General features: G+C 36.2%; 1 protein-coding gene across 7 annotated transcripts in view; it reads left to right on the top strand.

Moving 5' to 3' along the window:
- The window catches only part of DOCK7 (dedicator of cytokinesis 7), a 208,106-nt gene that overhangs the window by 40,060 nt on the left and 153,523 nt on the right, over positions 1–14,523 (top strand). For all 7 annotated transcript variants that reach the window (XR_010940861.1, XM_067726375.1, XM_067726373.1 and 4 more), the window contains 3 exons: positions 662–811; positions 9,049–9,129; positions 11,223–11,388. Coding sequence is in view for 6 of the 7 variants with exons in the window: in XM_067726375.1 (XP_067582476.1) it covers positions 662–811; positions 9,049–9,129; positions 11,223–11,388 (397 nt within the window). In the remaining variant the exon portion in view is untranslated. The remainder of the gene's footprint in view (positions 1–661; positions 812–9,048; positions 9,130–11,222; positions 11,389–14,523) is intronic.

The raw sequence follows: 14,523 nt of genomic DNA, 5'->3' as shown, positions 1-14,523 counted from the left end.
AACCATTTTAGGCAACTGATGGATAAAGGATTACAATGATGGTGACAGTGAATTTTTGTTGGTGTAATTTTCAGATTTCACTAGCTAAAAGATCATTTATATATATTTCAAATATTCTTGTCTAAAGTAGTGCTCTTAGTTTTGCCATTATATCTTTATTACACTTAGGAGTTTTTCAGAGGGCTGTCTCATACAGCATTTCAGTATTCTAAGCCTAATGTGTAGAAGAAACTTAAAATGCCTTTAGTGACTTCTGCTGTCAACATATTATGGATTTCTATAGTGGAACTGTATTCCAGCAACTTTATTTGATTTAGCAAACTGTATTTGCTAAATCAAATCTTCTGAGATGTTATTCATGTAATTGTTTTAAAGACCCAGTTTGGGGTAATTCATCTCAATAATAATTTCTATGTATACTTTATTAGAAGTTAAATTTCTAATTAAAGGAGCGTGGGATATGGTTCTTTAGAATATGTTTTTTGCATTATATTTTTTTTGCTTTGATATAGACATGTAAAGATCAGTCAGTGAAATATATGGTAAACTGTATGTTAGTATAATCGTCTAATATCTGTAATATTTTAAGACTGTGTATGATTTTTGTGAGTTTTTATAAAATACACAGGTTTTAAATTTAATATATGAATATGCTTTTTAGATTTCAGAAAACTTTTATTTTGACCTTAATTCTGAGCAGATGAAAGGATTATTACGTCCACATGTACCACCTGCTGCCATTACCACCCTGGCACGATCAGCTATTTTTTCTATCACTTATCCTTCCCAAGATGTTTTTCTTGTAATAAAGGTGAGAATAATGTTAAATATATTTGTTTATTTGTGTTGTGTCTGTATACTTGTGTCCCTATCAACATTGCAAGCTTTTTAAGGGTAAAGGTTTTATCTTTAACCTATTTTTTCATCTTAATATTTCTTAACACAATATTAGACTGTACTATAGGTGCTACCTAAATTTTTCTTGAGTGGGGAGCTTTATTAGGGTTCTCTGGAGAAATAGATCAGTAGGAGGGAGATACACACACACACACACACACACACACACACACACACACGCACGCACAGAGAGAGAGAGAGAGAGAGAGAGAGATTGATTTTAAGGAAGTGGCTCATGTGATTGTGGGGGCTGACAGGTTTGAAATGTGTAGCGCAGGCTGGAAATCCAGGTAAGGGGTGGTGCTGTAGTCTTAGGTCAGTTCCACAGGGCAGCAGACCAGAACTCAGGCAGGATTGCTGTGTTACAGTCTTGAGAATCCTTCTCTGAGAAACCTTAGTCTTTGTTCTTCAAGTCTTCAACTAACTGGATGAGTCCCACCCACATTATGGAGGGTAATCTGTTCTACTCAAAGTCTACTGATTTAAAAGTTAATCACCTCTAAAAAATACCTTCATAGCAACATCTAGATTGGTGTTTGATAACCTAGCCATGTTGGCATATAAAATTGAGCATCATAGGAACTATACTATGATTTTATCACTCATCTCCTAAATACATAAATACGAAAATCTAAATCATTGAGATCACGGAGCATTATGATTTGACTGTCAGCCAATTAAGAATAAGGATTACAGGGCCTCCCTGGTGGCGCAGTGGTTGAGAGTCCGCCTGCTGATGCAGGGGACACGGGTTTGTGCCCCAGTCCGGGAAGATCCCGCATGCCGTGGAGTGGCTGGGCCCGTGAGCCATGGCCGCTGAGCCTGTGCGTCTGGAGCCTGTGCTCCACAATGGGAGAGGCCACAATAGTGAGAGGCCCGCGTACCACAAAAAAAAAAAAAAAAAAAGAAGAATAAGGATTACAGATTCTAAAATCTGAATATTACTAAGCCACTTAGCTTAGGGTAACTTAAGAATAATTTACCTTAACTTGACCTTGACTTGAGAATAGCCTAAAATATATTCTTTAATCATTTTATCTGTATTTATATAAAATTATCATAAAAAGGTAATGAATTTTATAATAAGGTTATAAAGTGGATTGTCATGAAATGAATTTTATTTACCCACAGGAATAATGTCCTAATTTGTGGACAGATTTCTATGAATTCAGGTTAAAATAACTCTTAGTTACAATGAACAATCTTACAAGCAAAGATTTAGCAGCAGTGGTCTTCAGAAACTCACTTAACAGTTCTAGATATTAATACAATTGATAAATGTGTATACACAGTTATTTTACATGGGAAAATAGTAAGTTTTCATAAAATAGAACATATCTGAGGGAATGAACTGGAAAGATAGAGATGGTGATTGGAATGCTGGCTGCTTAAAAATGAGACTGTTCATACCATATGGTCCCAATTGTGTAAAATATATACACACACACCTATACACACATAAGTGGTTGTATATACAGAGAAAAAGACTTTTACATAATTTCAAAAATATGTACAAGTTAAAGTGTTTTACAGACTTTAAAGAAAATGTATTTAGGAGGTTTTCTTAAATCATAGTCCAGCAGGATGTTTTTGTCTTTTGAGAGAAAAATCCCCTTGATCTGTGTATTAGTTAGTTATTGCTCTACAAGAACAAAAAGACAAAATCCCAGTGGCATACAACAATAAGCATTTTTTAGTTCATGCATCTGAGTTGTCTGTGTGGTCAGCCAATATAGGTTGGACTCTGTTAGGTAGTTGTGCTCCTTCCAAGTGTCTGTAGGTTGGCTGGGCGTCACTTGGTTTAGTTAGAGCTGTTCTTTGTATGTCTCTTTTCTGGCAGGCTAGACTGGCGTATTCTCATGGTGATTGCATAAGTGCCAGAGAGCAGACCCAGTTGCAGAGACACTTTTCTAGCATTTGGTCACGTCACACCAGCTAACATTTTATTGGCCAAAACAGGTCACATGATAATACAAACTCTAGGAGTTGTGATATATACCTGACCTCTTTATTTGGAGGAATTGCAGTGTCATATAGCAGTGAGGGGGTAAAGGAAGGGTGAAGAGTCATAGGATATTTATATGTCAGCTTTGGTAGATGCTGCCATATTGGTTTCCAGAGTATCTGTGATAGTTGCATTCCCCACCAGGGGTGAATAAGAGTTTCAGTTAGTCATACTTACCAGTTTTTTAAAAAACTGACATATGAAATCCCTATAATAAGACCTGTATAGTTTACAAATGTGGTGTAAACAGAGCGATGAACTCTTACTATGTATGTTTCTGTGTAATCATGACTAAGCTCAAGCCATACAGTATTTCCATCACCCCATCACCTTGGAGAGTTCTTTTGTTTGTCTTTCTAGTGACTATCCCCTCTGTTCCACCAGATGACTAGTATTCCAACTTAAATCACCATTATTTAGCTTTTCCTCTTCTTGAATTTCATCTGAGCATAGTCATACAATATGTAGTCTTTTGTGCCTGGCTTGTTTCAACTCAATATAATTTCTGTGAGAATCCGCTATATTATGTACAGCAGCAGTTCTTTTATTTTTATCATGTTTTACTTCATTGTCTGATTATAGCACAGTTTATTTATCCTGCTTAGATGAATAGATAGACCTTGGTAGACCATAGGGTTTTTTTTTCCCCCCTAAAGTATATCTGGTTTTCAGTTGGTTATTATGAATAAAGCTTCTATGTACATTCTTTAACAAGTCTTTTGGTACATGAGTATACATGTGTTTGCCACTCTGTGCTTGCTTTCTCACAGAATGTTATCCTTTGCTAAATCAAAGTTTATAGCTTACATGTTGTCTAATTTATCAACCTTTTTCTTTATGGCTATGGTATTTTGTGTTTTATGTATGAAATTTTTGCCTCCCTCAAATTCAGAAATATATTCTCTTAAGTGATCCCTGGTAAGAGTAATTGTTTCACCTTACACATATAGTTTGGAGTGAAGTTGAGATGAAGATTAATCCTCCCCACATATGGATAACCAAATGACCCAGCACTATTTATTGAAAAGACTGCTTTTTTCTCCTACTGCTTTTACAAAGTATCCCATGTCATAAATCAAGTGTTCATATGTATGAGATTTTTTTCCTAGAATCTTTTTTGGTTCAACTGGCCTGTTTGTCTTTAATTGGCACTAGTACCACACTGTTTTAATTATAGTAGTTTAGAGACTTCCCTGGTGGCGTAGTGGTTAAGAATCCACCTGCCAATGCAGGAGACACAGGTTCGATCCCTGGTCCGGGAAGCTCCCACATGCCGCAGGTCAACTAAGCCGGTGTACCACAACTACCGAGTCTGCCCTCTAGTGCCCACGAGCCACAACTACTGAGCCCACGTGCCACAACAACTGAAGCTTGCACACCCTAGAGCCCACTTGCCACAACTACTGAGCCTGTGTGCTGCAACTACTGAAGCCCATGCACCTAGAGCCCGTGCTCTGCAACAAGAGAAGCCACCACAGTGAGAAGCCTGTGCACCGCAACAAAGAGTAGCCCCTGCTCACCGCAATTAGAGAAAGCCTGCGCGCAGCAACGAAGACCCAAGTCAGCCAAAAAAAAAAATTATTGTAGTTTATAAAAAACAGTATATTTTTTTCTAGCTTTATTCTTCAAGATTGCCTTGGATGTTCCTTTTTCTTTTTCTTTTTTTTTTAATAAAGTATGATTTCCATTTTATTGTCTTTTCAGAGAATAGTATTTCTTCAGTCTTTAAGGACTTAGCTCCTTACGTGGGCTTTGGTGGAAGTCGTGGGGCAGCACCTGCAGGTCTAAATCAGGGTGGAGGTGTTCGGTCTTTCTGGGCTTCCCGAGAAGTATTTCTGACTACCTTGCTGTGAATGGCACAACTCATGCAGTAATGTAGTTTCACATACAGCTTGGAAAGCGCATAGGCATCGAAAACACTTGCTTCAGAAATGTCCCTGACGGCTTAGGCCTCTACCCTCTACTATGTTCTGAATGATGAGCTTCTTTTTTTTTTTTTTTTTTTTTTGGTGGTACGCGGGCCTCTCACTGCCGTGGCCTCTCCCATTGAGGAGCACAGGCTCCAGATGCACAGGCTCAGCGGCCATGGCTCACGGGCCCAGCCACTCCACGGCATGTGGGATCTTCCCAGACTGGGGCACGAACCCGTGTCCCCTGCATTGGCAGGCGGACTCTCAACCACTGCGCCACCAGGGAAGCCCTGATGAGCTTCTTAATGGCCTTGTCCTTGCGCAAGCATCGGGCACAGTTGGTGTAGCAAACAGGCTACACGTGGCCGTGGCCCTTTTTGGCATGACCGTTGTTCCTTCTTTTCTTGGTCATCTTGGAAGTGAGGAGGTGAGAGAGGCTGGATGTTTTTGACCCTTTACATTTTTGTATAAAGTTTTGCTTGTCAGTCCCTCCGTGCTGCCCCAATGCAGGCACACTCTCTCTCAAGAAAGAACTTGTTGAGATGTTAACTGAGATTGCATTAAATATACTGATCAATTTGGAAAAGCTGACGTCTTTAAACTGTTGAGTTCTCAGGTCAATGAGCACAGTATGTTTTTAGGTCTTTTCTCCTATACCTTCCTGGTAATTTGATATTTTTGACCTTGTTCTAAATGTTGTCATTTAAAATTTTTCATTTTAAATTATATACAGAATTTCGTTCATCACTGGTGTATAGAAATTCGGTTATCTTTTCTTTATAAATTTTTATTTATAGTTAGTAACATGCACAAGGGGTACACTTTCTTTAATTTTTACATACTTAACTCAGTTATGTAACCAACATCCAGATCAAGGTATAGAACATTACTCAACAGCCTTCTTTGGCCCCTTCCTACTATGCTGACTTATCACCATGGATTAGTTTAACCTCTTTTTCTTCATAGAAAAGGAATCATATATATTCTTGTGTCTGACATTCTAAAGAATTATATGATTCATCATTTTTGCATGTAGCAATAGTTGGTTGTTTTTCACCCTGCATAGTATCTTGTTATATGCATATCACAGTTTGGCCATTCTAATAGTCGATGGACATTGGGGTTATTTCTAGCTTTTGGCTATATTGTAAGTAATGCTGCTGTAAACATTTTTTTTTGTGTGTGGTATGCGGGCCTCTCACTGTTCTGGCCTCTCCCGTTGCGGAGCACAGGCTCCAGACGTGCCGGCTCAGCGGCCATGGCTCACGGGCCCAGCCGCTCCGCGGCATGTGGGATCTTCCTGGACCGGGGCACGAACTCGTGACCCCTGCATCGGCAGGCAGACTCTCAACCACTGCGCCACCAGGGAAGCCCTGTAAACGTTCTTATATATGATTTTTGCATTTCTATTGAGTATATAGGTAGATGTTGAATTACTGGATCATAGTGTATTTATAGCTTCAGTTTTAGTAGAAAGAACCAGTTTTCTGACGTGGTTAGTCCAAGTTTCAGTCTCATTGGCAGTGCTTGAGAATTTTATTTGCTCCATTTCCTTCTTAACACTTGATATCATCAGGTTTTATTGTATTTTACATTTCAATTTCATTAATTTTATTTTATTATGTATTTTATTTCTGGTGCATTTGCAGGGGTATGTCAGTTTGGCTTTAATTTATAATTCCCTGATGTCTAAGAATTATTGGCCATTTGGATATTCTGTTTTGTGTAGTGCTTATTCAAATAGTAAGCTCATTTTTAGCTTGTTTGTATACATAAAAAACACAAATTTTAAGTGTATAGGATACATAAGTTTTAAGTGAAAAAAATACAGTTGTGTAATCTTCATTTCATTGGATTGTTTTTATTTTATCAATTATTGTATTAATAATTTATTAATTTGTAAGAGCGCTTTATGTATCCTCCATTCACTAATTTGAAGTATCAACTTTATTATGTGCTAAATTCTTGCATACACTTCATTTGGTTTCTGGACTTTTATCCTATTTTATTTATATTTCTTTCCCTAAAACATTAAAAATTTTATAGGGGTAAAGTGAGACATTTTGGAGAAAAATGATAAGTAGAATTGTATTGGCCACTTAATATTTTGTGAGTTGTCTTTTTTAATTGTAATTTTGTACTTTGATGTTATATTAAATGGAGATGACTTTTAAGACTGATTGCTTTTATTAATAGTTTTAATTGAGGTAAAATACACATAACATAAAATTTACCATCTTAATCGTTTTTATGTGTACAGTTCAGAATTAAGTATATTCAGATTATCATGCGAGCAATCTTTAGAAAATTTTATCTTGCCAACAAAACCTTAACCTCTATACACATTAAGTAGCAGCTCTTCATTTCCCCTTCTCCCCAGCCCCTGCCAACCAGCATTTTGCTTTTTGTTTCTATGAATTTGTCTATTCTAGATACCTCATTTGAATGGAATAATACAGTATTTGTCTTTTTGTGACAGGCTTATTTCCCTTGGCGTAATGTCTTCAAGGTTCATCCAGGTCGTAGCATGTTTCAGAATTTTCTTCCTTTTAAGGCTGAATAATATTCCATGTGTATGTGTATACTCATGTTTTGTTTACTCATTTTTTGATGGACACTTGAATTGCCTCTACCTTTTGGCTATTGTGAATAATGCTGCTATGAACATGGGTGTGTGAATATCTGTTTGAGTCCCTGCTTTCAATTCTATTGAATATATACCCAGAAATAGGTTTTCTGAATCACATGATAATTCTATTTTTAACTTTTTGAGGAACCTCTGTACTGTCTTCTACAGCAGATTACGATTTTACACCATAAAAAGCACACAGGGGTTCCAGTTTTCCATATCCTTGCCAATGCTTGTTATTTGTTTGTTTGTTTATTTAATTGTGGCCATCCTGATGGGTGTAAGGTGATATCTCATTGTGGTTTTGATTTGCATTTCCCTAATGATTAGTGATGTTGAGTGTCTTTTTATATGCTTCTTAGACGTTTGTATGGCTTCTTTGGAGAAATGTCTATTCAAGTTCTTTGCCCATTTAAAAATCAGATTATTTGTTGTTTTGTTGTTGAGTTGTAGGATTTCTTTATCTGTTTTGGATATGAACTCCTTATCAGTTATATGATTTGCAAATATTTTCTCTCATTCTGTGGGTTGCCTTTCACCCTGTTGATTGTGTCCTGTCATATACAAAAGTTTTAAATTTTGATGTAATCCAGTTTAACTATTTTTACTTTTGTTGCCTTTGCTTTTTTTTGTGTCAAATCCAAGAATACATTACCAAATCCAATCACAGGAAGCTTTTCCTTTATTTTTTCTTCTAAGAGTTTAATAGTTTTAGGTTTATGTTTAGGTGTTTGATCCATTTTGAGTTAATTTTTGTATATAATATAATGTAAGGGCTCAACTTTATTCTTTTGCATTTGAATATTCAGGCTTCTTTTAATATCATTTGTTGAAAAAACTGTTCTTTTCCCATTGAATAGTCTTGGCACCTTTGTAGAAAATCTAACTATTTATAGTTTTCAGATTACAGATCTTTCACCTTTTTGGTTAATTCCTCAGTATTTTTTTTTTTTTGATATTATTGTAAATGGAATTTTTTTCTTAATTTCCTTTTTGAATTGCTCATTGCTCGGGTATAGAAATGCAACTGATTTTTTGTGTGTTGATTTTGTATCCTGCAACTCTGCTGAATTTATTAGTTCTAACAAGTTTTTGTGTGTGTGTGTGTGTGTGTGGAATATTAGAGTTTTCTATATAAGAGATCATGTTGTCTGTGAATAGAGATAATTTAACTTCTTCCTTTTCAATTTGGATGTTTTTGTTTCTTTGTGTTGTCAAATTGCTCTGGCTCAGACTTCCAGTACTTTGTTGAATAGAATTGGCAAAAGTGAACATCCTTATCCTGTTCCTCATTCTAGAGGAAAAGCTTTTGGTTTTTCAGCATCGAATATGATGTTAAATGTGGACTTTTCATATATGGTCTTTATTATATTGAGGTAGCTTTCTTCTTTTCTAAGTTCATTGAATTTTTCTATCATAAAAGGATGTTGAATTGTCCAGTTCTTTTTCCTGCATCAGTTAAGATGGTCATGTGTTTTTTTTCTGTTATTTTGTTAATGTGGTGTATTATGTTGATTGATTTTTGTATTTTGAACCATCCTTACATTCCAGGCTGATTGCTTTTATTTTTAAGCTTAATTAATCTTTACTCTTTTTGTCTTTGACAGCTAGAAAAAGTGCTACAGCAAGGAGACATTGGAGAGTGTGCAGAACCATATATGATTTTCAAAGAAGCAGATGCCACCAAGGTAGAATGTCATGCCTCTTATTTCTGCCACTTTCATAGTCATTAGCAGTCACTTTCCATTCTCCTCAGATCCCCAAACCCAACCCTAAACAACCTCTAATCTCCGAAATTATAATTTGGGAGAATACTATACAGAGCATATTAAAGAATTTTACTACTAGTTCATTTTTTTCTCTTGGCCTACCCATTTTCTTTATTTCCTTCAGTACCTAGCTTGAGTCATGTGCTATGCTATTCTTTAAAATCTCCCTCACCCCAAGCTAATGGATTCCTAAAGAATCAAATTAGTTCAGTTTAATTCCTAAATAATAAAAAATTTCCTGTGTTTGCAAAACAGTGATTTTGATGGAACTTTTTCTAGCAAAGCAGAAGTATTCTGGGCCTCTGTCTAGCTGCAGATAATTAGGAAATATGGTAAAAATAGAAAATACAATCTCCATTTTGCCATCAGATAACTAATTTCTAGAATTTGGATAAACTTATAAAGCAAAAATAATAGGTGAACAATCGGTACCAAATTCCAGATACCCTGAGTTAGTTATAAGAATAACAGGTGAGGACTTCCCTGGTGGCGCAGTGGTTAAGAATCCGCCTGCCAATGCAGGGGACACGGGTTCGAGCCCTGGTCTGGGAAGATCCTACATGCTGTGGAGCAGCTAAGCCCATGTGCCACGACTACTGAGCCTGTGCTCTAGAGCCCACGAGCCTCAACTACTGAGCCTGCGTGCTGCAACTACTGAAGCCCGCGCGCCTAGAGCCCGTGCTCTGCAACAAGAGAAGCCACTGCACCGCAACGAAGGGTAGTCCCCACCCGCCGCAACTAGAGAAAGCCCGCGCGCAGCAACAAACACCCAATGCAGCCAAAAAAAAAAAAAAAAAGCATAGCAGGTGATTTTTGGATCTTTGAACACATGATTTAATATGTCAAACAGCCAGGAGAGGTGTGCTTGAGGAGTATTGGACAAGTCACCACAATGTAGAAAATGTTTTGCTTTTTATTTTTCTGAGATTTGGAACAAGAATTGAGCGTTTTCTGCTAATATGGGTACATCTGAGCACATGATATTCTCTGATTCCTGGATATCTGGTTGAAATTAGGGTTAAACTATTCTGGCTTTCCCCAGGTCGTCATTTTACAAATTAAATTGGTCTGTTATATGAAGTTCATAGGTGTATAATTGCAGCTTATTTCACTCTTCTCTTACATATTCACATGCTTGATAAGGGTCCTTAATTCTCTTTAAGTACTCTTAAAGCAAGGACCTATTTTGAAGGTATAATAGATATAGCAGTAAACAGCCCTACCATTTAGCTATTTCTTCATCTTTTCTCAGTCCTGAGTCCTAAGGTAGGACACTGCCATTTGAGTATACCTTACCAATATCCTATATGGAAATAGTATGTGAGAGATTTTAGTGTAGGTTTTCACCCTTGGACCATATTGCAGGCCACCTTAGTGTTTGTTTCAAGGATAGCCTAAAAGTTGAGCCAGCCTCAGGATGTCTTCCAGATAAGCACGTGCTATTTGGATCATTGGTCTTTTTCCAGGGTTTAGTCCTCTTGTCATACTTTTTTTGTTTGCTTCTTTTATTACAGCTCTGGGCTTATTTATTGTTGGTTTATTTGTGACCCCCAGTCCCACCTCATAGTTGTCATAAGTTAGTGCTTATGTCAGAATGGCCCAACTGCTTCCATCTTTTTTAGAAAAATAAAATTTAATAAGTCATAACCTAGAATATTTTGTGGTTGGCAGTTCGTGTCTAGAACCTGTTGTCTAGGTTATGTTTCCTTTCATAAAATAGTACTTTCAGTACATAAACATGTTTGACTCTTGCTGTCCGTTCTTTTCTCCCAACATAAGATCATCACAAACAGAAATTTTAAAGACTTTCACATACATTTGTAAAACTGGTTGAGGTTGCTTAGTAAAGATAATATACTGTTAATTGATCTCTGAAAGGTACAGATTGTTTTTCCATCTTTGCTGAGAATTGAGAATTCTTAACCTTTATATTTTCCTTTATATATTATGAAATAGCCTTTAATTCATTTCTTTGAACGTAATCATATAATGTATAAAGTTTTGTTTTGCAGAATAAGGAAAAATTGGAGAAGCTGAAAAGTCAAGCTGATCAGTTTTGCCAAAGACTTGGGAAGTATCGCATGCCTTTTGCTTGGACTGCAATCCATTTAATGAATATTGTTAGCAGTGCTGGGAGTTTGGAAAGAGATTCTACAGAGGTAGAAATAAGCACTGGAGGTGAGAATGTTTTATATAAAATATTTCTACATGTATAATTCTTTTCTTTTTCTTATATAGTCTTGTTTTATTTGTAAGCTTTGCAATGTAGTGAGACATTAAAAGGGTTTTCTTTTTTCCTTTAACGGGTTTATTGAGATGTAATTCACATACGTACAGTTTGCCCATTTAAGATGTATAATTCAATGTTTTTTGTTATATTCGTAAGGTTCAGCGAATGTCACCACAATCTAATTTTAGAACTTTCATACTCCTTAGTGGTCACGCTTCTCCTCAAGTCCCCAAACCTGACCAAACTGTAATTTATTTAGTCTGTATGGATTTGTCTATGCCGGACATTTCATATTAATAGAATTATACAATGTGTAATCTTTTGTGAGTAGCTTCTTTCACTTAGCATAATGTTTGAAAGGTTCACACATGTTGTTACATCTGGCTATATAGTCCATTTTGAGTTAATTTTTGTACACGGTAAGAGGTAAGGGTCCAACTTCATTCTTTTTATGTAGATATCTAGTTGTCCCAACACAATTTGTTGAAAAGGCTATTCTTTCCCTATTGAATGGTCTTGGCACTCTTGTTGAAAATCAATTGACCGTCGATATATGGTTTTATTTCTGGACTCTCAGTTCTGTTCCATTGATATATATGCTTATGCTAGTACTATACTATCTTTATTATTTTAGCTTTGCAGTAAGTTTTGAAATTGGGAATAGTGGGTCCTCCAATTTTTTTCAAGATTATTTTGACTATTTTGAGCTCTTGCATTTTCATAAGAAGTTTAGGGTTAGGTGATAATTTCTGCACAAAGGCAGCTGGAATTTTGATAGGAATTACATTGACTTGGTAGATCAATTTGTGGAGTGTTGCCCTCATAACAATATTAAGTCTTCCAATCCGTGGAATGTTTTTCCATTTATTTAGATCTTAAAAATTTATTTAAACAATCTTTTGTAGTTTTCAGTGTACAAGTCTTGCCCCTCTCTTGTTAAATGTGCATCACAGTATTTTATTGGTTTTTGATGCTTATTTTAAATGGATTGTTTTCTTAATTTCATTTTCCTAATGTTCATTTTTAGTGATAGAAATACAATTGGCTTCTGAATATTGATCTTGTACTTTGAAACCTTTTTGAATGTGTTTATTAATTCTAATTTTTTTTTTCTTTTCTGGATTCTTTAGGATTTTCCATGTATAAGATCATGTCATCTGCAAATGAAAATAGGTTTACTTTTTTTTTCCCCATCTGGATGTCTTTATTTATTTTTCTTTTCTAATTATCTTGACTAGAACCTCCTGTACAGTATTAAAAAAAATGGCAAGAGTGGATATCCTCATCTTGTTCCTGACCTTAGGGGGAAGGCATTCAGTCTTTCACTATCAAGTATGATGTTTGCTATAGGTTTTTCATAGATGTAATGTAGTAGTTTGAGGAAGTTCCCTTCTATTCCTAACTTTTTGAGTGGTTTTGTCATGGAAGGATATTGAATTTTGTAAAATGCATTCTTTGAGTTTATTGAGATGATTTGTATGGTTTTTTGCCCTGTAGTCTTTTAGTATGCTGTATTGCATTAATTGATTGGTTTTGGATGTTAAACTAATCTTACACTTCTGGGAGAAGTCTCACTTGGTCATGGTATATAATCTTTTTTTATGTGTTGTTAGTCTGTTTCCTAGTATTTTGTTTAGTATTTTTGCTTCTATATTCCTAAGGGATGTTGGTCTGTAGTTTTTCTTCCTTGTAATATCTCTGTCTGGTATTGGTGTCAGGGTAATACTGGCCTCATTGAAAATGAGTTGTGATTTTTTCCTTCTGGTTTTTGGAAGAATTTGTAAACAATTGGTATTAATTTTTCATTGAAAGTTTGGAAGAATTCACTAGTGAAGCCACCTTGGCTTGGTCTTTTCTTTGTGGTAAGTATTTTCATTACTAATTATATCTCTTGTTATACATCTATTCATATTTTCTCTCTCATCTTGTGTCAGTTTCAGTACTGTGTATCTTTCTAGAAATGTGTTCATTTCATCTAAATTATCTAATTGTTATCTAACTGTTGACTTACAGTTATTCATAGTATTGTAGTATAATCCTTTTTCTCTCTAAGGTCTGCTGTAGTGATGATGTTAGTAATTTGAGTCCTGTCTATGTATTTGTTTTTTAATAAATTTATTTATTTTTGGCTGCATGGGGTCTTCGTTGCTGTGCAAGGGCTTTCTGTAGTTGTGGCAAGCAGGGGCTACTCTTTGTTGCAGTGTGCGGGCTTGTCATTGTGGTGACTTCTTCTGTTGTGGAGCACAGGCTCTAGGCACGCAGGCTTCAGTGGTTGTGGCATGCAGGCTCAGTAGTTGTGGCGCATGGGCTTAGTTGCTCCGCGGCATATGGGATCTTCCTGGACGAGGGCTTGAACCCGTATCCCCTGTATTGGCAGGTGGATTCTTAACCACTGCACCACCAGGGAAGTCCCCTGTCTCTGTATTTTTTTCTTCATTAGTTTAACTAAAGTTCTAAAAATTTTATCTTTTTGAAGAATCAGTTTTTGGTTTCATTGATTATTTTTCTATTGTTTTCCTAGTTTCTATTTCATTTATTTCCACTTAGCTGTTGTCTTTTTTGGTATTCTTTCTTTTTTTTTAACATCTTTACTGGAGTATTGCTTTACAGTGGTGTGTTAGTTTCTGCTGTATAACAAAATGAATCAGCTGTATATCCCCGTATCTCCTCCCTCTTGCATCTCCCTCCCACCCTCCCTATCCCACCCCTCTAGGTGGACACAAAGCACCGAGCTAATCTCCCTGTGCTATGCAGCTGCTTCCCACTAGCTATCTGTTTTACATTTGGTAGTGTATATATGTCCATGCCACTCTCTCACTTCGTCCCAGCTTACCCTTCCCCCTCCTTGTGTCCTCAAGTCCATTCTCTAAGTCTGTGTCTTTATTCCTGTCCTGCCCCTAGGTTCTTCAGAACCATTTTTTTTGTTTTGTTTTGTTTTAGATTCCATATATATGTGTTAGCATACAGTATTTATTTTTCTCTTTCTGACTTACTTCACTTTGTATGACAGTCTCTAGGTCCATCCACCTCACTACAAATAACTCAATTTCATTTCTTTTTATGGCTGAGTAATATTCCATTAT

This window comes from Pseudorca crassidens, chromosome 2 (assembly GCF_039906515.1).
Source record: "Pseudorca crassidens isolate mPseCra1 chromosome 2, mPseCra1.hap1, whole genome shotgun sequence".
Taxonomy (NCBI): domain Eukaryota; kingdom Metazoa; phylum Chordata; class Mammalia; order Artiodactyla; family Delphinidae; genus Pseudorca; species Pseudorca crassidens.
This window is presented reverse-complemented; position numbering and strand designations above follow the sequence as displayed.